This window comes from Rhinolophus ferrumequinum, chromosome 2, assembly GCF_004115265.2.
Source record: "Rhinolophus ferrumequinum isolate MPI-CBG mRhiFer1 chromosome 2, mRhiFer1_v1.p, whole genome shotgun sequence".
NCBI classification, from domain to species: domain Eukaryota; kingdom Metazoa; phylum Chordata; class Mammalia; order Chiroptera; family Rhinolophidae; genus Rhinolophus; species Rhinolophus ferrumequinum.
The window spans coordinates 10205960-10227160 of record NC_046285.1 but is presented as its reverse complement, the minus strand read 5'-3'; the positions used below and the strand labels follow the sequence as shown (position 1 = coordinate 10227160).

Here is a 21201-nt window from a genome sequence, read left to right as displayed (position 1 = left end):
AAATTCTGATAGACAATTATCAGTCATTCCTTCTTAAAACCCTCTGATGGTACCAGAGTAAATGAAGCCTAGGAATAAGGATGGTGTAAAAAAAGTGACTGTGAATAGAACAAAAAAGTTAAGAGGCATGGAAATGAAGCTAGAGAAGAACAAAGCATAGCCCAAATATTTCTCTTCTAGTTTTTATATATAAATACATGTGAGCTTTTGCCTAAGATTAGAAATATCCCATAAGAGGCATTCAACAAACGAGAAATACAAACTATCCATACTTTCTCAGACTATTTCACTTTGCTGGAGATAGAATATTTGCCATGGTGAAATATTCTTGAGATTTCAGTTTTCTGTGTTCTTACTAACTGCCACGAGAATCAGAAACCCCAATTTTTAGAGAAGCCTGTCTAAAAAAGTGACACACGGAGCTAGGAGCAAAATCAACTATCTGGGACCAAAAATAACCATCCCCTCCCTTGCCCTCTAGGTAGCAAAGAAGAGAAGCCATGGACAACCTGACCTCTGCGGCTGGGAATGGCAGCCTGTGTACCAGAGACTACAAAATCACCCAGGTCCTCTTCCCGCTCCTCTACACGCTCCTGTTTTTCGTTGGACTCATCACAAATAGCCTGGCAATGAGGATCTTCTTTCAAATCCGCAGTAAATCCAACTTCATTATCTTCCTTAAGAACACGGTCATTTCTGATCTTCTCATGATTCTGACTTTTCCATTCAAAATCCTCAGCGATGCCAAACTGGGCACAGGACCACTGAGAACCTTTGTGTGCCAGGTGACTTCTGTCGTATTTTACTTCACAATGTATATCAGCATTTCATTCCTAGGACTGATAACTATCGATCGCTACCAGAAGACCACCAGGCCATTTAAAACATCCAACCCTAGCAATCTGTTGGGGGCTAAGATTCTCTCTGTTATCATCTGGGCATTCATGTTCTTACTCTCTTTGCCGAACATGATTCTGACCAACAAGAGGCCGAGAGATAAGAATGTGAAGAAATGCTCGTTCCTCAAATCACAGTTTGGTCTGGTCTGGCATGAAATAGTTAATTACATCTGTCAGGTCATTTTCTGGATTAATTTTTTAATTGTCATTGTATGTTATACACTCATTACAAAAGAACTGTATAGGTCATATGTAAGAACAAGGGGAGCAGGCAAAGTTCCCCAAAAAAAGGTGAACGTCAAAGTTTTCATTATCATTGCTGTATTTTTTATCTGTTTTGTTCCCTTCCATTTTGCCCGAATTCCCTACACCCTGAGCCAAACCCGGGATGTCTTTGACTGCTCTGCTGAGAATACTCTGTTCTATGTGAAAGAGAGCACTCTCTGGTTAACTTCCTTACATGCATGCCTCGATCCATTCATCTATTTTTTCCTTTGCAAGTCCTTCAAAAATTCCTTAATGAGTATGCTGAAGTGCCCCAATTCTGCAACACGGCCACCCCATGAAAACAGGAAGAAAGGACAGGGTGGTGGTGACCCAAGCCAAGAGACTCCAATGTAAACAAACTGTGGTAATCCTTCCATCTATTAGTGTTTGCGATGCCTAAAAGGGAAGCACTATGTAAAAATAGTAATACTGACTAAGTAGCTGACTTAGTAACAATGACTCTTGAAGAAATAGACTACAAAGTAATTTTCATTTACTTTGCCAGTATTAAAATGTAGGGGGAAAAAACCTCCCATGTAGCTGTGTAGCAAAACAAACTGCCTCCAATCACCGTGCTACATGCAAAACTACAAAGAATTCATGAATTGGAAAATTTTGGCAAGATGGCTAACCATATAATGTCTACTGTAATTCTTTAAATACATGATTGATCACAATGTTATTATCTATCAACTTACTATATATATAAGCAACTAAGGATAAATCTGATAAAATCTTCTGACCAAAAATTATACTTATTAAGATGTATATACATCCTAGTCCCCTAACCAAATGCTTACCTATAATGATATTATAAAAATTTAAGTAGGTGGAACACACAAAGGATAGTAACTACTAACCTTTAATTATTAGCAAAAACCTAAGGGATTTAAACTAGTGGTAATAGACTGGACTGCATTTTTTTTTTTTTATAATTTCATTAAGAAGATAGAGGTTTAAAAAACCACCTTTCCGATAAAAAGAGAAGAAATAGAAAATGAAGTTATTAAAACAACAAGAGTTATTTTTATGGCATTCTAATACAACAACAAAAACAACCCAGAATATTTCCTTAACACTAGAGAAACCAGTTTTACTAATATTTTGACAACCTTCATAAATACAACCACCCTCATTGACACATACCTTTATTAACTAGCTTCTAGAAAGTACCTGCTACTTGGGTTAATGAACATTTCTCTTAGTGAGAAAAACGAATTAAATATGATCATGCAGTTGCACCGCATAACTATTAACAGGAAAGTAATGTTAATGAAATGTTTGGAATTACCTGTTTGTTATTTGTGTATCTAACAAAAAATTTACATTGAACTCTAAATCACACTTTGTTGGAATTACTTTATTCAAAGATATCAGATACCATGATTCACCTTTTATATACTCCTGCATCACATGTCAAACCTATTTAAGAAACAATAGCTGGCAACAGTGTTTCATACAGTGCTTTATGAAACAACATTGGGCAAAGTCTCTTCTGAAGGTGACATCTCACATCAATTAATTCATATGTAAATGAAAAAAATATGTCAGACTTAAAATATAGGCTGATTCCACATAACCCATATTCATTGTTTTTTAACATAAACAAAATATATAACACACTTGCAATTTGACATCTTTTGTCTCAATTATTTATGATCCTCAGAGGCTGATTCTCAAACAGAAGGCATAGATAGATACCAGTATCTAAATATAATGCAAGAAGAAATTAAAAGGGTGAGTTGTAGTATAAGGAAGTTCACTGAACTTCAGTAATAGATGATTTATCCAAACCCTCCATGAGTTCTGCTGGGCTAAATTTCAGTACTCATTTAACTCTCTAAATGAGAATTGAACTCATTTAACTCTCTAACTGGTATCAATTCCCGAGCAGCGACATTCCTTCTCTGACACTGCTGCAAGGAAGCACTGGATGTCAGCGGAGGTGCACACATGGACATGTGCCCCCAAAACGTGTGTATTCCAGGTATCACCGGGACAACAGAGGTAGTCATTTCTGCCATGTAAACTAATGCAACTCACTCGAATGTCACATGCACAGGTGTGCACGTCCTATAAAAATACCAGGATATTTGAGCTGGAAGAGAAATGAGAGCTCAAATATCTGACCTTCTTATTTTGCATGGGAAAAATAAAGGGCAGATCCACTCTTCAAGCCACCCGAGCTGGGGTAGGGAGTGGATTAAAGCTGACCACATCGCAGTGCCAGAGTCAAATGAGGCGCCGAGAGATTGCAGAGTGCACAAAGACTTTCCTGAAGAATCTTTCCTTTTGAACTAAAACTAATTCACCGCTAATTCACTGAGATGACAATTTCCACAAGAGAAAGAAAAGCAAACCAGAAACGCTAATGGTATGACGGTACCTTTGTAAAAAATTGTAAAGTGTTTGGAGTTACCTATGTTTTTATATATAATATGAAAAATTTACATTAAACTCTAAGTCACACTTTGTTGGAAATTGTTTATTCAAAGACATTAGATGGCACATACTCCTATGTCAAGCATGAACTAAACCCACTCAAGACAGATTGAGAGATCAGTATTTATGGCGTGCTCATTATCCATAGAACATATTACTATCTCCAGCTTTAGGAATTTTAATATACGTAATACATTCCACATTTCACAGTAACTTAAAAAAGAAAAAAGTGAAGCCAAATTTTGTAGACTCAGGTCCAGAAGTTGAAAAGTTCGGAAATGAGACAAAATGTAGCCTTGCCCAAAGCCTTGGTGGCCAACAAGTCCAAAGGATGCGATAATTGGCCGTTTCCCCCAGTGGCTCCTCACAGAACTGCCTAAAGCAGTGAGCAGGTGTGGCACACGATAGCCTGCAAGCCAAACCTAGCCCATCCTGTGTCTTGCGCAGCCTAAGACCTAAGAATAGTTTTCACATTGTCAAATGTTTGTGGAGGGAAAATCAGAAGAGTAAAAGCTCAGGTTGCATTAAAGTGATACGAAATTGAAATTTCAGTGTCCATAACAAGGTTTTATTAGAACACAGCCACACCCACTCAGGTTTTTCCTATGGCTGGTTTCCTCCTACAACAGCAGGGTTGAGTAGCTGTGCTGGAGACTACCTGGTAGCAAAACCTAAATATTTACTAACTGGCACTTTAGAAAAGAAGATTGACAACTGGACTAGAACTTTAAAAACAGGAGAAAACCCTGCGCAGAAAAGGAATCCTCTCTTCATGCATTTAGGTATTTCGGTAGCTTTGCACTAAAAACAACAGCAGATTCTGGTGACTGATCAAGGTGATGTCCAAAGTGGGACGACAGTGATGCCAGTGGGAACTAAACATGTGGAAATACACTTACAAATCAATAAGTAAAGAGAAACTGCCTGACTTTTTAAATAAATGGGAAAGCGCTTGAAAAATCAATTTCCAGGAGAAATACAAATGGACAATAAAAAAGATATACCTTGTTTCCCTGAAAATAAGACCTAGCTGGACAATCAGTTCTAATGCATCTTTTGAAGCAAAAAATAATATGACTCGGTACTATATTGCATTATATATTATATAATATTATATAATATTATATAATATTATACTATATTATATTATATTATAAAGATCCGGTTTTATATTATAGTAAAATAAGACCGGGTCTTATATTAATTTTTGCTCCAAAAGACGCATTAGAGATGATTGTCTGGCTAGGTCTTATTTTCGGGGAAACACGGTACATCACTAATAAGGAAATAAATGTATACTTGAATGACACGGCTTTTAAACCTATAAGTTTAGAATTGATTTAGAAGACTTTTTAATAACAGTTTTGGAGACTTCCACTCAGGGAAACTAAATTGGTACAATCTTTCTATTTGAAAACATCACTTAACATTCTGATGCATAGCTTTGGTCCAGCATTTCACGGCTAGGAAACTTCCTACAAATATGTTGGAACAAATGAACGAAAATATATGGACATGTATGTGTTCTACAGAACCGATTTTAATAGAGAAAAATTGGGGAAAAAATAAATGCCCATCAGTAAAGGCTGAACTAAACTATGGTAACTTTATGTTATATAAACCTTTTTAAAAAATTAGGGAAGTCACCATGTACGAACATGAAATAAAGCAAAGACCCAAAATGTCAATAAATGTAAATCTATATATTTTCACACACATTGGTATGTATACGTGTGTAAGGGGGATTCACTGTCACTTTCTACTATATACATGTCTATACTTGAATCCTTTAAACTTGTTTTCCTTATATAGTAAGAATATGAAACTGCATATTCATATAAATGTTTCAGATAACATTGTGAATGTATTGACTGTTTCCAGTCATATGTAAGGATTTTCTAATACCGAATTTAATTATAGATCCAGATCACTACATTTAATGTTAAATTGCACCACTTGCGTTAGCTTCCTATTATGGCTCTCGGTTAATCCAGTGTGGAATTTTTCCAACAGTGTCATACAATCTGAGAAAGTACCGTGGTATACATTGATGGGAAGTAAAAGGCTCTTCTATGAGTATAGAATTCCCACTTTGACTTTTATTCCACATGAAAGCAAATACTTCCTCGTCTTTTCAGATATTATTTACATGGTACTGGCTACCACATCAATGAGAACCTTTAGACTGTTAACTCTGAAGCAAAGGGAAATCCCAAAGAAGGCTACAAATGGAAAAACTGGTTTATTCCCATTTGGCAGGCTTCTAATTTCTAATTTTTATATCTTCTTTGATTCTCTCCCGATTTTACTGCTTTGAACCAATTTATATTTTCCACCTCACACCTCACTTTGAGGCTACACGTTTCACAAGTCCATTAACTTGAGAGTTGATTGTTGCTTCTCACTCATCCATCAGTAATATCCAGCTCACAAACTCCAGAATTTGGTAAACAATTCCACCTTCACCCCTTCTGTGGCTTCTATCAGTCAAGAGAGTGAGGCAGGTTCTGAGGCTCTGGAACCAGACTCGGCGGGTTTGCAGTGGGCTTGGGTGGCATGACTTTGGAAAAACTGCGTAACTTCTGTACCGCAGTTTTCTCACCGGCAAAATGGGACCTATTTCTGAGGATGGTTGTAAGAATTAAATAAGATCATAGTATCACTTAGAACAGCCTAGCCTGTGTGACTTTATAAGTTTTGACTATACTCCCTTTGAGCCCGATAGGATTGTAAATGTTTAGTTTGTTCCCATTTGGCAGGTTCCTAATTTCCTAATCAGAGAAGATACAAGTAAAGGTATCTTCTCTGATTCTTCCCTCTTGTCTTTCGTGAGCTATCCTCACAGTTGTACACAATATTCCACATTTCATTTCATTTAACAAGAAATATACTAACATCTACCATGTGACAGGCATTCTACTCCACACCTGGTGACTATTCACTCATTTTATCCCCTTAACAAAACAATAAAGCACATACTATTACTTATTTTCGTTGTAAAGAGGAGACTGTGGTTTCACAGAGAGCATAAATAACTTGCCCAAGGTAACAAGAAAATTAAGAGTGGGAGTAAGGAGTTGAACCCAGGCTCCTGAGGCAGTGCTCCTACCTGCTCTGCTACAGCCTCTCAGATACACCACCACAGGCAAAAGACCCCCCCAGGGGGCACGGGAACTGAGGAGCACAAAGGGAACGTCGGCTAATACATATTAAGCACATGGACTTACAGGAGTGATCTGACAAATATGTACTGTGGTCAAACATTTTGGAACCTATCACATTTAAAAGAAGACACTTCTGTAACTCTAAAAGGTCCCACACGAGTTCCTCTTTTGAAAGTTTCCCACACTTGGGCATTGTGACATTTGACCAAAATGTGATTTCCAGTTTTCATATTATGAAATTATCTTATACAGCATTTTCTTTGTTTAAACTGAAACTATTCCAAACCTTCACCTAGATAATGGATTGGGCACTGTTGGGAAATTTACATTTAAATTACATAGGTCAAATCCCTCTACTTAAAAAATAAAAATAAAAATAAAAGTTTGCTTGTTTTTATTCTCTACTGAAGCAAACAAAGATATATGTTTAAATTACGTTCCATTACATTAATGAAATCCAGAATCTGTATTTCCAAGAAACAATTTGAGTCAAACATATAGAGTGCCAAAAAAATGTATATACATTTTAAGAAAGGAAAAAACTATTAAAATTGTAATACTCAATATATACCGATAACAAAAGATGAATACAAGCCACACTTGACTTCTGCAATTACAAGAGGTGCTCAAACTGGTTACCATCAGCGTCCAGACACTTCTGATTACAGCAAACTACTGCTTGAGCAACGTTGACCAAAGTGTCCGCTTGTATACATTTTTTTTGGCAGCCCCGGTATTTTTCAAAATGTGTCACCATTGGGTAGTTCCAACCAAAATTATCAGGCATACTAATATTGCCTTATATTTTAAAATGTCCAGTGGATTATGGAATTTTATTCTCAGAATCCCAAGCCAAATCACCGAAAAATTCTCAATCAACCCAACTCCAGTCTGCTCCAAATTTGTGGTAAAACTTGCAGCAAAAAATATGATGTGAAACTCACCATGGAGAACCCCACATTCTCTCTTAATAGCTCCAAATTTCCTCTTTCCTTTACCTATCAGGCAAGAAAACATTTCTGTCGTACATTTTTCTGCACATAAAAGCAGCAATCATACCTTTTCAAACTTGAAGAGAATTTAAAAGAAACAATGTATAGACCTGGGCCCAAGATTGATGAAATTCCTGAAGTCTTTGGCACTTTGTATACATCTAATACAGAAGAGCTCTCCAAAAGTAGTTTTCCAATAAGTGAGAGAATATATTTCCATTTCAATCTGCAATTCACTCACCATAGCAGTGAGTGGCTCACATTTTTTTAGTGCTTCCTAAGTAGCCAGCACTATTCTAGGCACTCGTTTCATCTTCTTGGCAAAACGACAAGTAGATACTATTATCAGTCCCATTACACAGACGAGGATACTGAGGCACAGAGCTACTAAATTACTTGTCCATGATCTAGTACTCAATAATTAACGGATCTGGGATTCTAACCCGCCAAATCTGGGTCTATTAGCCCTTAAGTCTTAGCAGATATGTCATTTTCTCTCTCAGAGAGCGAAAGACCAAAAGACCCAGATGAATGTCTATAGAAATAAACAGGCCATCCTACTAACCACAAATTTCTGGGGGATAAAAACAGTCTACAAGGAGGCAGATGATGATTCTGATTTTAGAGTTAACTCTTGTTCTCCTACTGGGTTGTAATTTGGGGCTATTTTCTCTCTCTGTCTGCTTCCTATTAAGACATACAGGAGGCACTCAACAATTTCATTGAACAACCAGGTAAAGAAGAGAAGCTGGAGGAGAGCTACTACCTATATGGGAAAATATAAGGATAACTGCAACTAAACTACTTTATGCAAGTCATAGATGAACAGCACACAAGTTTGAAATAAAATGGTCTCTTGTTAGAAAGTCCTCCAAAAGTTTGCATATGAAGAGAAGCCAATGAATCACAGTACACACATGAAAACGAGGAAGGAAACCCGGTATAAAAAAGCAGAACAACACTTGCTTCCCATGATCTTCACGAGCAGGTCTAATAGCTGCCTCAGTCAGAAGACACGGAGCCGAGTACCCTCAACTACCCCAATACAGGTGAATTTCAATCTTTATTGTAAGTGGGCTTGCTTAGAAAAGATAGAGTAGGTTCAAGGGGGAAAACGCTTTGAGGTTAACATTGTACAAACCACAGGTTAGGAGCGTAAGGAATTATGTAACGTACAGAAATCTGACATGAATTACTACCTCTTAAATGGGGCTTTGTCTGACTGCCCTGGTAAAAGCAGCACTTGTGAATGGGGTAGAAGTTGTGCTTCATCAGAAGAGTGTGCAAATAAGGGTACGATTACAAGCACCCAAAACCTATGACGTACATTAGAAATTCTGGCCAAAAACGTGCGCTTTCTCAACCGATCTATTGCATGTGATGATGTTAGCATGTAAGGAGTTAATATGCTACCAACCTGCAGTTTTTGAAAAGCAGCATCCTGAAATCGTGACAGGTTTCGCTTCACTCTGTGTGTGTGTTTATCTGTACTAGCTCACACTGGAAGCCATGAACACCACTGTGATGGAGGGCTTCAACAGGTCCCAGCAGTGCCCCAGGGACACGTGGATAGTACAGCGGGTGTTCCCAGCCCTCTACACCGCCGTTTTCTTCACCGGCATCCTGCTCAACACCTTGGCCTTGTGGGTGTTCGTGCACATCCATAGCTCCTCCACGTTCATTGTCTATCTCAAAAACACTTTGGTGGCCGACTTGATAATGACACTCATGCTTCCGTTTAAAATCATCTCCGACTCCCGTCTTGGACCCTGGCAAGTCAGAGCCTTCGTGTGTCGTTTCTCGGCCGTCATCTTTTATGAGACCATGTACGTGGGCATCATCCTGCTGGGCCTCGTAGCTTTTGACAGATTCCTGAAGATCATCAGACCTTTCGGGAAATATAGTGTACAGAAACCTGTGTTTGCAAAAACAGTCTCAACCCTCGTCTGGTTCCTTCTGTTCCTCATCTCTCTGCCAAACATAATCTTAAGCGACAAGGAAGCCACACCATCATCTGTGAAAAAGTGTGCCTCCTTAAAGGGTCCTCTGGGGCTGAAATGGCATCAAGGCGTGAATTACGTATCCCAGTTCATTTTCTGGACCGTTCTGGCCCTAATGCTTCTGTTTTATGTGGTGATTGCAAAAAAAGTATACAATTCCTATAGAAGGTCAAAAAGTAAGGACAGCAGAAAAACCAAGAAGCTGGAAGGTAAAGTATTTATCGTCGTGGCTGTCTTCTTTGTGTGTTTCGCTCCATTTCATTTTGCCAGAGTTCCGTATACTCATAGTCAAACCAACAGTAAGACGGACTGTAAATTGCAAAATCAACTGTTTATAGCTAAAGAAACAACTCTCCTTTTAGCAACAACTAACATTTGTATGGATCCCTTAATATATATATTTTTATGTAAAAAATTCACAAGCAGGCTAATAAGTCTGACAGGGAGAAAGACCACAGCATCAACCCAAGAAAATCATACCAGTCAGACAGACAATATAACTCTAAGTTGATAACCTTATCACGGCTAACTTCTATTTATGGACAAGACTTTGAAAGACAATTTATTTGAAAATTACATTTAAGCAAGGACCAGAAAAAATAAAGATGGAAACAAATGTTTTCTTATATTTCATTATCCTGGTGTATGGAAAAGATTATATAAATTTTAATTCCACATAGATCTGTTCATAAACAAGATGAAGTACAAATAGAAGGCAACGGAAAGCAAACGGCCACTAGAGGTCATCTTTTAGAGAGCACTCACTTAAATTTTGGAAAAGACTATACATGTAGTCCGAAAAACCCCCTCTCCAAAACACCTTCTCACATTCTTTTACGCATATAATACAAACAACGCTATTGCCTTTGTATCCCACAAATGTTGGTACTTGGCTGATAAAAAATAAATAAATAAAACACCTCGAAAGTCCTTTTGTAAAAGAAAACTGAAGTTAGGGTTTGACGGGATGCTAGATATGAAACGTCTGGGAAGCTGAAGGCAGTCAGAAAGCCCTTTGAAAGCCCAGATGAAGGAGCTTCTCCTTACACTACAAAGCGCCTTTCCCACCTTATTCCATCACACCAAAGGCGGCCCGAGCTCCATTATTAAGCTACATATCATAAAACATTCTACTACCATCATACTTGGCTTATACCCCAAGTGTGGACAATTCAAGGACAAGAATAGTGTGTTATTATTCAGTAAATACTCTAACGGTGGTTGCATGTGCCACCTTCTCAGCAAAACCTACCTGGGCCACAACCTCTATTCTCAAGCCTCACACCTCTGGTTGAAAATAAAGACTTCTCCCACTGTTTGTATTGATTAGGGCCCTCACTGCAGATTTCCCTTCACTAGTTCGCTGTATTCTTGACTGCATCCCCCAAAGATGTTTAGAAGTCTCTAAGAAAGACATGTTTTGAAGATAGAAAACGTCATGTTTTCTTAGTATCTCCCACAAGCCATTACCTTCTAGAGAAAATGCACAAAGGAGTAGTCGCGTTCTGTAAATGTGCCTCTAGCTCCAACATCAACCCCATAAGGTGAAACCCAGGCCTCTTTCCATGCCCTCAGAAGCCGTGGAGGACTTGGAACTTCCTACTTTCCTGGCCTTATCTCCTAAATGCTCTTCCATCCCTGAAACTTTACACTCTTCTACAAATTAGTAACTGTCAGAACACGCCAGGCTCCTTTTTGCCCCTGTGAAATCACACGTGTAAATTTCCCTCTGACTCGCCGAGAAAACTCTTATTTATCCAGGAAACCCCAGGTTGCCATCACTAAGTCCATGAAATCTTACTGGCCAACCTCCCACCACCGTCTCAAACCCAGTCACTCCCTTATCTGTCACACCTCAATTATTGTACTTATCACACTGCTTTGTAATGACTTGCTCGCACGTGTACCTACTCTTTTAATAACCTATGTACACTTCTGAGGGCAGAGATGGTGTCTCATTGTGCAATCAATAAATATTTGATAAATAAACCAAACTGGTTTTATTTTTACATACTAGAAAAGGAAAAGGGAAGCCAACTCTCACTGATGTTTTTATTATCAAAAGATGATGTAAATTTCTTGAAACCTCAAGCTCTTGTCAGTTGCCTTCCTATAGCATGTACGTGGGCCTGGGACGTGGGGACGCTGGGGGTTCTCTAGCGAATGCTCCTGAAAGGAGCAGGGGTACTGAACAGGACGTGGATAGCTGAGGGGCTAGTGTCTATCCACAGCTCAGTTTTAAAGCTGCTGACAAAATGCTTTAACTATGTATTGTTGGTTTTAGTTAAATAAAATTTGTAACTGTAGCATATTACAATCTCCAAAACTCTCCTTTTAGAAGTACTCTTGATGCCTGATTTTCGTTCTCTCAAATAAAAGAGTTAAATCATGGTAACAGTGAGTGATGTCACTAAATCCACCTTTTACTGAGCACACTACACAATCATGACTAGATTCACATATTGTATTATAAGTAACTGCATCCAGATAGCGTATGCAATTTTTAGAAAGATCTTTCAAGATAGAATTTCAATAGCAAACCTGTCCTTCATAAATACAAATATTTAATTTTATTATAACATTAGTCAAAAGCATAGTACCTGATTTATAGAATGAAATAATCTAATGAGAACTTAGAGAAGAAGCATATTAGAGCCATCTTAAAATCACGCGCACAAAATACAAAGCAACTATTTGAGAACTTCGCAAAGTAGGGATCACGAATACTAAATTCTAGAATACTTATAAAATGGGATGGTATACCATAGCCATGTGTCTTAGTGACACACGTAATAAAAAAAAAAAAAAGGAGCTTTGATACAGTGTGTGTGAGCTCAGAGCACAATTAAGGGATTTTGTCCAAAGCTAAATGTAACAATTTTTACTAGATAAGGTCCTCTGAATAAACCTGGGGCAAAAGAAGGGGAAAAGGGTATTGTCCCATATAGAAGAATTCTTAAGAAACCAGGGAAAATCACTGTAAAGGGCGAAGGCGGAGGCAGACAAGCAGTGTCAACTCCCAATTCACAGAATTAGATGGCTGACATAAAGTCATCGTTACATTAGAACCTATAAAAGAATTAGTCCTATAAAAGAATTAGTCAATCTTATTAAATCTATCACTTCATATGGTCCATATCCATTTAAAAGCAGTTCCTCCCATTAACTTTCTAGTCTTCTTTCTAAAAATGTCTGACTATCACCCCCAGGTAAACTGTATTCGTCCAGCAAGTTAAAAAAAAATAAAAAAATCACAGTTCACATGCATCTTAACAGAACAAAACCTCCCCAGCAGCAGAACCTACTCCCAGCAGCGTCTAGCACCTCTAGGAAGGCACGTTCAGAAGACATCAGTCCGGCTGAGGAAAGGGCGGAATTTACAAATCATTTGAAGTGCCTAGAAACACGACTCAACATTTTAAATTTTACATGTAAACCAAGTGTAGGGAATATGAATATAGAACACTTGTGTTCACATCAGCAGTTCTCACACCCCAGTGAGTATCGGAACCAGCTGGAGGGGTTCTAAGAAGACAGGCTGCTAAGCTCGGCCCCAGAGTTTCTGGTTCAGGAGGTCTGGGTGAGGCCTGAGAACAAGTTCCCAGCAGACACAGATGCTATCGATCTGGACCACAAGAACCACTGAGCTGGAATGTTCCTTGAGGTTCGTAATTCCATAAAGACTGATTCACGGCACAGCCTTCTTGGGCAGGTCCAAGAGTGGGGTCTACCAAGAGGAGACAAACAAAACTGTCCTTAAGAGAGCAGGGCGGACATAGGTGACAGGAAAAGGCCAGGACTATGGCTACCTTCAAAGGTCATACCCTGCTATGGGGGCATCTGCCACTCAGTGCCAACTGTTGGCACAGGAGGGGTTTGGGGCCCAGGGTTGCTGGCTGGAAGCAACAGCAGTAGTAAAATGGGCATCAGCAACAACAAAGCACCACACATTACTCACTACTTACTGTGTAAGAGCTTTACATATATTGTCCCATTTAATAATCCCAGGAAGCCTATGAAGTACTACTGTTATCTTCATTTCAGAGATAAAGAAATTGAGAAACAGAGAGGTTAAGCAACTTGCATGGGGCCACACAGCTTGTAAGTAACAGGGCTAGGACTCTAAATCAGACTCGGGCTTCTGAGCCCATATTCTTAAACACTATATTTACAACCTTAGACCTAATGTTCTCAAGAGAATTCATAAATCCAGTCTCCTATATTTCCTGTTATTTTAGAAACTTCCGTAGCCACCCCCACACTCCCTGACCCCACAAAAACAATGTAATATTCATGTGTGGGCCGTCACTAGCCCGGGTGCTGCCAGCTCATTAGCCTTGACCTAGAAGCTAACAAGAACCTCCCAGGACCTTACACTTATTTACCGAATGCTTGCTGTGTGCCTAGCACCGTGCTGCGCGCTTTACGAGGCTTACTACCTTTCTACTTCTTCCTACAGCCCTACGAGATAGACCCCGAAGGCTCCCTGTTGGGGGCGGGCAGGAGCAAAGAAAACTGAGGCACAGGGTTCAAGTACCGCGCCCACGGCGCACATGACGCCAGGAGCAATGCAGAGGCAGAGCTGGGACTGTAACCCAGGCAGGTGGCCTCACGACCACGGCCTCAGCGGCTCTGTCACACTGCCTCCCTGACAGTCAGGGCAAGCGAATTCCTCAAGGGGTGACCTCGGGCCCCAGAGTGAGAATGGTACAGACGGAGAGGTCTCAACACCAACGAGCTTCAACAACCTCGGGGGCATGAGCGGTTCAACTGTGGACCCTCTGCATACTTTGGGGGTCCCTCCAGCACTTGAGAGTTCCCAAAGCATAGATTCATGGATTCCTTTAGTCAGTCATTCCTTCAGCGTACACTTGCGTGCAGGGCTTTGCCCCCGGAAGCCGCACACCACAGTGAATCCAAATGTGCCGGGATGAGAGACATAATTAACCCGCCATGGAAGCTCGAGGAAAGACTAGCTAACTGCAAATGGAGAAACTGAGGAAGGGCTCGCGGGAGACAGAAATGTGAACTGGACCTGACAGGAGCAAATGGAGCATTCAGAACGGAACATTGCTGCACAATGAGCAGTTTTGAGAAGGGCTCAAGTGGGGGTGGGTACCATACCATGGACGAGCCTGAGGGAACCAGGCAGGGCCTGAGGCCACAGCCGTGACTGTGGACGGCGAGCCTGGGAAAGGAGTGTGGGACCCTGTGTTGTGTTGGGGTGTTTGCACTTCCCGAGGAGCCACTTAAGGTTTCTGAAGTGAAGCATGACATGCTCTATCTATGCTGCACTTTAGGAAAATCAGCTGGCCAGCAATAGGATGATTCTGGATTGAAGGAAAAGCCATTCAGGCCAGGAGATCAAATAAAGAAGTTTTCCATCTATGCAGGCAAGAGCCCAGGGGAGAAAATCTAACGTGGACCATAGAAACATTTTCAGAGAGGTGCTGAGTCCAAAACCACTGGATAATAGGGCATTATTTGTAAAATGTATTGATTGGCATGCAAAATGTATTCTCAGTAGGGTCCACACTGCCCCCCCCCCGCCCCCACCTCTCTGAGATTCACTGCTCCAAAGGTCATTAGCTTGGGTGATGTCTTAGATCATGAAGGGACCCAAGAGGCAGATTCTGGCTATGCTGTATTTGAAAAATCAGGGAGAGAGCTTGGTCAAGGAGTCTAGGCATGGAGGCAAAACATGAATCCAGGGCTAGATTAGAGGCTGGGGATTGTCTTCTAAGACAGGAGAGTGAGGAATGAGCTGATCACTCGAGAGGCCAGGCTGCACAAGTCTCGTGGGCAGCAAGTCAGCAGAAGAGGCACTGCGGGAAGATGCCTGGGATTGGGGTGGATGGGTGGGACTGGTGAATGCAAAGGAGAAACAGGAGATGGATGTACTAGAAATCAAGGAGGAAGACAGATCCAAGGAAGCAGCGACAGTCAACAGAATCATACACTCTGGAAAGGCCAAATGTGATGAATCCACAATTCCAAGGTAGGTCAGTGATAACTTTTAGAAGGAGGAAGGGGTAGGGCCCCAGTTTGTAACGGGAAGTGAGGGGCTACAAGCAACTCTTACCTTGACAAAAAGAACAAGTCAATTTACAAGAGTCCCAAGGAAGAAAAGCAGCAGCAGTTGCATCAGCCTGCCATTTTCCGAGGTGTGTAAGAACAGGTACAGCAGCTCCCGACTATGCAGCTGTGGAGGGAGTGCGTCCCACGTGACATGGCAAACAGAGCAGACGTGCACACTGAATGGTGGCAGTCGCCACTCGACCAAGAGAACCCAGCTCTGGTCAGAAACAGGGTGTGCTGACACTTCAGACTCCACTGCACCTGGGATTCCGATGACCAGCCCCTCACTCATTCTAGCATGCAGTATTTATAGAAAACAAGGAGGGTGTAGGTGCTGGGGGACGGGGGGATGGATACCAGTGGTAGGATGGATACCAATGAGTGGAGAACCTGGGGAGGGGTGACAAAAGGAAAAGAGAAAGCCAAGAATGCAAAGGAGAAAGGAAACAATTTAAGACTTATAGTAAGTAGGTAAACCAGTTTTTAAAAAATTTCCATACCTCACTCAGCATGTGAACTTTTGCCACTTCTGTAATAAAATTCAAACTGACAAATGGAACGTGGGGGCGGGCATAGTAACAGAATGTCTGTATTTTTTAAATTCAGCTTAAGCACTAGATGCTTGTGTGTGACCTCACATCTTACGCAGTTTCATCTGATGTGTATCTGAACACTTTTATAGCTTTCTAAAAATATTAGTTTATGCATTAAATTTATATCATATTACTCTATGCTTTATCCTTTTCATTCTATTTAACTCTCCAGCTGAAATTTCCTGCATCTAAAACTACCTGAACCGTGAATGAACAAAACATGAACCGAATGCAGTGATTCTGCTGAGACATCTCTTCTCCCATCACATATCCTGGCCTCGCATTTTACCCTTTGCCCCAATTTCAGAGTCTGGAATAAGCTAGTCCTAATTTCCCTCTGTTCAGAAGAGAAAGCTATGAGGAAAGAATATAAAAAGTATTTCAAGCAATTACTAGTTCACCATTAAAGGAAATCCAGGAGCTCACTAAGAGCAACCAAAATATTATAGACTTTACATTCAGACAGACACCCCCACCCATTCACTCACTCAATCTGCCTCTGCCTTCGGACTGAAACACAAAAATAAAAGTGACTGTTCACTCCCTAAGTACCAACCACCCTGTATATTATCTCATTATCTCAGAAGAAGAAACTGAGGCTCAGAGGTATTAATGGCTTGCCCAAAGTTAAAAAAAGCTACTGAGTTGAGAGGCTAAGACCCACACTGGAGTCTAGATGGCCCCAGTTACTGGGCTCCAGTCACGGCCCGACACTGCCTCTCAAAAGCAAGATTTCCAAAGTGAGGAGATGGAAGACATCGCCCAGCACAGTAGAAAGTATTGATATGAGGGCAGGAGGCAGATGCAGGCATATCTGTCGACTCAATCTCAAACCTTTCTCCCCTTTAATCAACCATTGCACATGAAGTTCTCACACCAGACAACAGTAAGTGCTTTATAGAAAGCAGACCTCAGAGATACAAATCATTTCGAATGACAGATGAAACACAGTAATTCAAGTATAGGGACCTAAAGATACCAATCTCAGCAAGGGAACATTAAAAGGTTTGTAATAATTATACTCAGCACAAATTCTCGACTACTGCATGTGAACCACAATTAGGGTGACTTTCTTCTAACAGTAAGATCCGGTGAAGATTTTTCTACAGTCCTTGTTGTATGTTCTGGCTACATACAAAAGACATGGCATGCAAGACAGGGCAACTTGAGCTATGTTGCAGTGAGATCCGTGCTTGTCTTTGTTTTGTGCTTAGTGTATGCAGAGGGCAAGGAGGCTCTGTACCTGTGCATTTTCCTTTAAGAGAAAAGGGATACATCTGAGATGACTGTGACAGAGAAAAATGAGATTATAATACAAATGTTATGCCTACCAACACTGGAGGAGAGGACACGGTGCCCAGGTCCATGTCAGTGCAGAGAAGCCACATGAAGAAGGGAGGAAAGAGGGAGAAGTGACATGCGAGGGAGAGATGACCAGAAGACCAACGAAAGCCTTGGGAATACATTAGTCAATGTCACGCACTAAAACGGTGGGAAGTAGGAATCAGGTTAAATTCAGGATTTAGAAAGACTTATCATTTGTGTTACCTAATTTTCATTCCCTGTGAGACCTTAGAAACACATTCTCTCCTTGAGTGCTTCTGTCTCTTTAAGACTAATTCTGAAAAATCAATATGGTTATGGGGATTCTCATCTAAAATTCTGTGATTAAACCAGAATCCTTGTTTAACAGAACACCGCGGCCAAGAAAAGCTAAATGAGTCATCATCCAATCTACCAAAGAAAATGTGAATTTAGATCTACCGACTTTGTGATTGGTGATCCATGAACCAGGTCTATGTCCGAAACAAGACTGCAGATATTCCTATTTGACTTCCAAATTCCAAACCCCAATGTGGACTTCAGGCTAATACATCAAACTGCCTCAGAAACATTTAAACGTATCCCCTTTCGACACATCCCACAGGATGGACCTAGCAAATAGAGAGCAAACCAATTTTCAAAAGCTAAGGAGATTAAAGAAAAACGTTTTTGTTAAAAAAGAAAAAAAAAAAGCAGACAGTTGTTCTAAAAAATAAAAGAGTCTGAAAAGAGAGCAAAACCAAATGCAATGTGTGTCACTGACTGGATTCCACATCCAAAAATGTGCACAGGATATTTTTGGGAAACTGTAAAATTTTAATGCAGATGGAATATTTATAAATATTATTGTTTCAACATTAGTCTCTTGACTGATAGTATTGTATTTAAGGTAGGAGAACATCCTTGTTATTAGGAAACACATGCTGAGGCATTCAGGAGAGAAGCGTTTGTCACGACGACTGCAACTTCAAACAGGTCCCTCAAAAAGTAGTGTGTGTGTGTGTGTGTGTGTGTGTGTGTGTGTGTGAGAGAGAGAGAGAGAGAGAGAGAGAGAGAGAAACAGAAACATCAACAATTTGTAATCTAGATGAAATCTAACTGAACTATTATTTCAACTTGTGTGTAGACTTAACATCTTTAAAAATAGTATTAGCAGAAAAATCACTTATAGTGATAAACGAAACAAAAAAATTTTTTTAAGCATTGTGGTGGTAGAGAAACACAAACACGTATCCCAGATGTCATCCTGTATTCAAAATAAATTTGGGGTTTGTAATGGCTAAACAATGTTATTAAAAGAGCTTCCCTGAATTTAATAGGATCATCCAATGAAACGGCAAAATAATTATTGTTCTAAAGTCTTCTGTGGCTTTTATGAAATGTGGGACATGCTATAAAAATCAGCAGGAAAAAAAATTTGCAGGTTAACTTTTCAGTGATTTGAACAACAGTAAAGTCATGGGCTGGTTTTTAGCTTCTCTTTTCATCAAAGCAGTTACACTTTTTTCGTGACTAAACGTGTACTACACTTCCCTTTTTGAATGTTAAGTAAGACCAGCTTTAACAAGTCCCAACATGCGACTGCCATAATATGCTTTAAGACGAATGCATACAGGCCGCCTCATGTTAACTTTTTCATTACAGACTTCATTTGCATCACCAGCCAAAGAAACTTTTAAGTAAATACGACAATCTCACTGTTACATTAACCAAGCGAAAAGCCTAGTCCATCCCTAGCCCACCCCAAGGAAGAGAAAAATGCACTAGTGATGGGACACCAGCTCCTTCCTGCCCCCAAGAGGAAATCTTTATTAAAAAAAACCCAACAAATACAAAGTCAGGGTGCTTCATGATACAGGAAAACCTTGAGGTCCATCCTCAGACGTAGAAAGGCTACCATGATCTTTGTACACGTTGGCCTTTTTTCAGTGACTATTTTAAAAGGCACTCAAAACCAGATACTATAATCCTAAATGATCAAAACATGTCCCTTTCAAATTCCAAGTCAAAAAGTATATCAAAAACATTTTTAGCAGCTCGCTACAAAGGAAACAGATTTTCTTTAACATAAAAAAAAAAAAAAGAAATCAGTACTAAGTTAGTTTTCCCCAATAGGACAAAATCAGCCCAAGTAATAAATGTATTAAAATGTAGGGAGATAACAGAACTGCCTTTATGACTTTAACCAATGCTCATGAAGTATTTGTCCAAATAAGCTCCCTAATAGGGTTTTACAGACGCCACTGGAAATTTGGGATAATAATCCATCGAACGTGCGGAGCAGCACTTTGCTCAACATACTTTTAAAAAGGCTACAAAGGATGTTCTCTCCCTTTGAATTGATGCTTTTAAGACTTGGCAGTTGGATATTCTGGCAGTTAGATTTCACATTGAGAGCAGTTCATCATGTATTTGTGGTTCACAGTGACAAATGGCAAAAAGTTCAACCCAAGAAGGACGAGTCTCTCAAAGTAAGGTCTGCATGGCATACATCACCTTCCCTCTCAAGCTGCAATCAATGAACTGGCTTCAAATGCTAAAAGCAAGATCCATGGGAAGAAGTAAATAGCACAAAGCAGACGCAAACCTAAATGAATGTTTGTCAGTCTGGCAAATTCCTCTATGATTGAGCTGTTATTAAACTGGCTAATTTTTGTTCAGAGACTTGCCTTAGGGCTAGCTACTCACCCATAACATACTAAATCCACCCTAAAAATGGAATGGAAAACCATTGAAATTGTAGTTGTTTTTGTTTGTATAGGAAAGTACAAGAGACATGATTTTGATATTCAACTATTGGTATTTAAATTAAACACATTTGTTTTTCTGCATAAGTAAGGAAAGAAAATAAACTGTGCAGTACATATACATTATTTCCTTAAGGCATAAGTTAAACACTAAGTAAATCTATTACTGATTTACTAACTTCAAAAAAGTTTCCACCTTTCATTATTATTTTCATGATAGTAACAGGTTTTGATTCCACTGATGAATTTTTTTTTTTTAACTTATTTGTTTGAATCTTGCATTCAAGAAAATCTTAGAATCTTTTTGGAGACTTTTATCTGAAAATTCTAAATTACCTATGAATAAAAAGTGACTTGATTATATGATTTTATCATTACTCTTTTTAAAATAAAACAAGCTTGTTTCAGAAGGAAATTCAAAAGATTCAGTAAACTCAACAATTTATTTAAAATATTTTGAATATTTATATTTGTGTATTTGTGAAAATCGGTCTACAGATTTCATTAGACTCTTGTATAAGACTACAGGTTTCCAAAGTTACCAATTACTAATGTAAACACATTTTAATTTTAGTCTTTAAATAATATGTAGGATAATATCTTTAAAGGACTGTCTTTCATAAAACATTTTGATTCCTTTTCGCCAAAACGTAATGAACAAAAGGCTGTAAATGCATATTTTCTAATTAGCCATGG

General features: G+C 39.5%; 3 protein-coding genes across 10 annotated transcripts in view; 2 read left to right on the top strand and 1 right to left on the bottom strand.

Moving 5' to 3' along the window:
- The window catches only part of P2RY12 (purinergic receptor P2Y12), a 48336-nt gene extending 45348 nt beyond the window's left edge, over nucleotides 1-2988 (top strand). For all 5 annotated transcript variants that reach the window (XM_033088289.1, XM_033088306.1, XM_033088279.1 and 2 more), the window contains one exon: nucleotides 482-2988. In XM_033088289.1, coding sequence (XP_032944180.1) covers nucleotides 501-1520 — 1020 coding nt within the window. In that variant the 5' untranslated portion in view covers nucleotides 482-500 and the 3' untranslated portion in view covers nucleotides 1521-2988. The remainder of the gene's footprint in view (nucleotides 1-481) is intronic.
- The window catches only part of MED12L (mediator complex subunit 12L), a 314918-nt gene that overhangs the window by 92676 nt on the left and 201041 nt on the right, over nucleotides 1-21201 (bottom strand). The gene's annotated exons all lie outside the window — the stretch shown is intronic.
- P2RY13 (purinergic receptor P2Y13) lies at nucleotides 8742-12114 on the top strand. The gene is made up of 2 exons (XM_033088353.1): nucleotides 8742-8813; nucleotides 9259-12114. The coding sequence occupies exon 2, from the start codon at nucleotides 9274-9276 to the stop codon at nucleotides 10273-10275; it is 1002 nt and encodes a 333-aa protein (XP_032944244.1). The 5' UTR covers nucleotides 8742-8813; nucleotides 9259-9273; the 3' UTR covers nucleotides 10276-12114.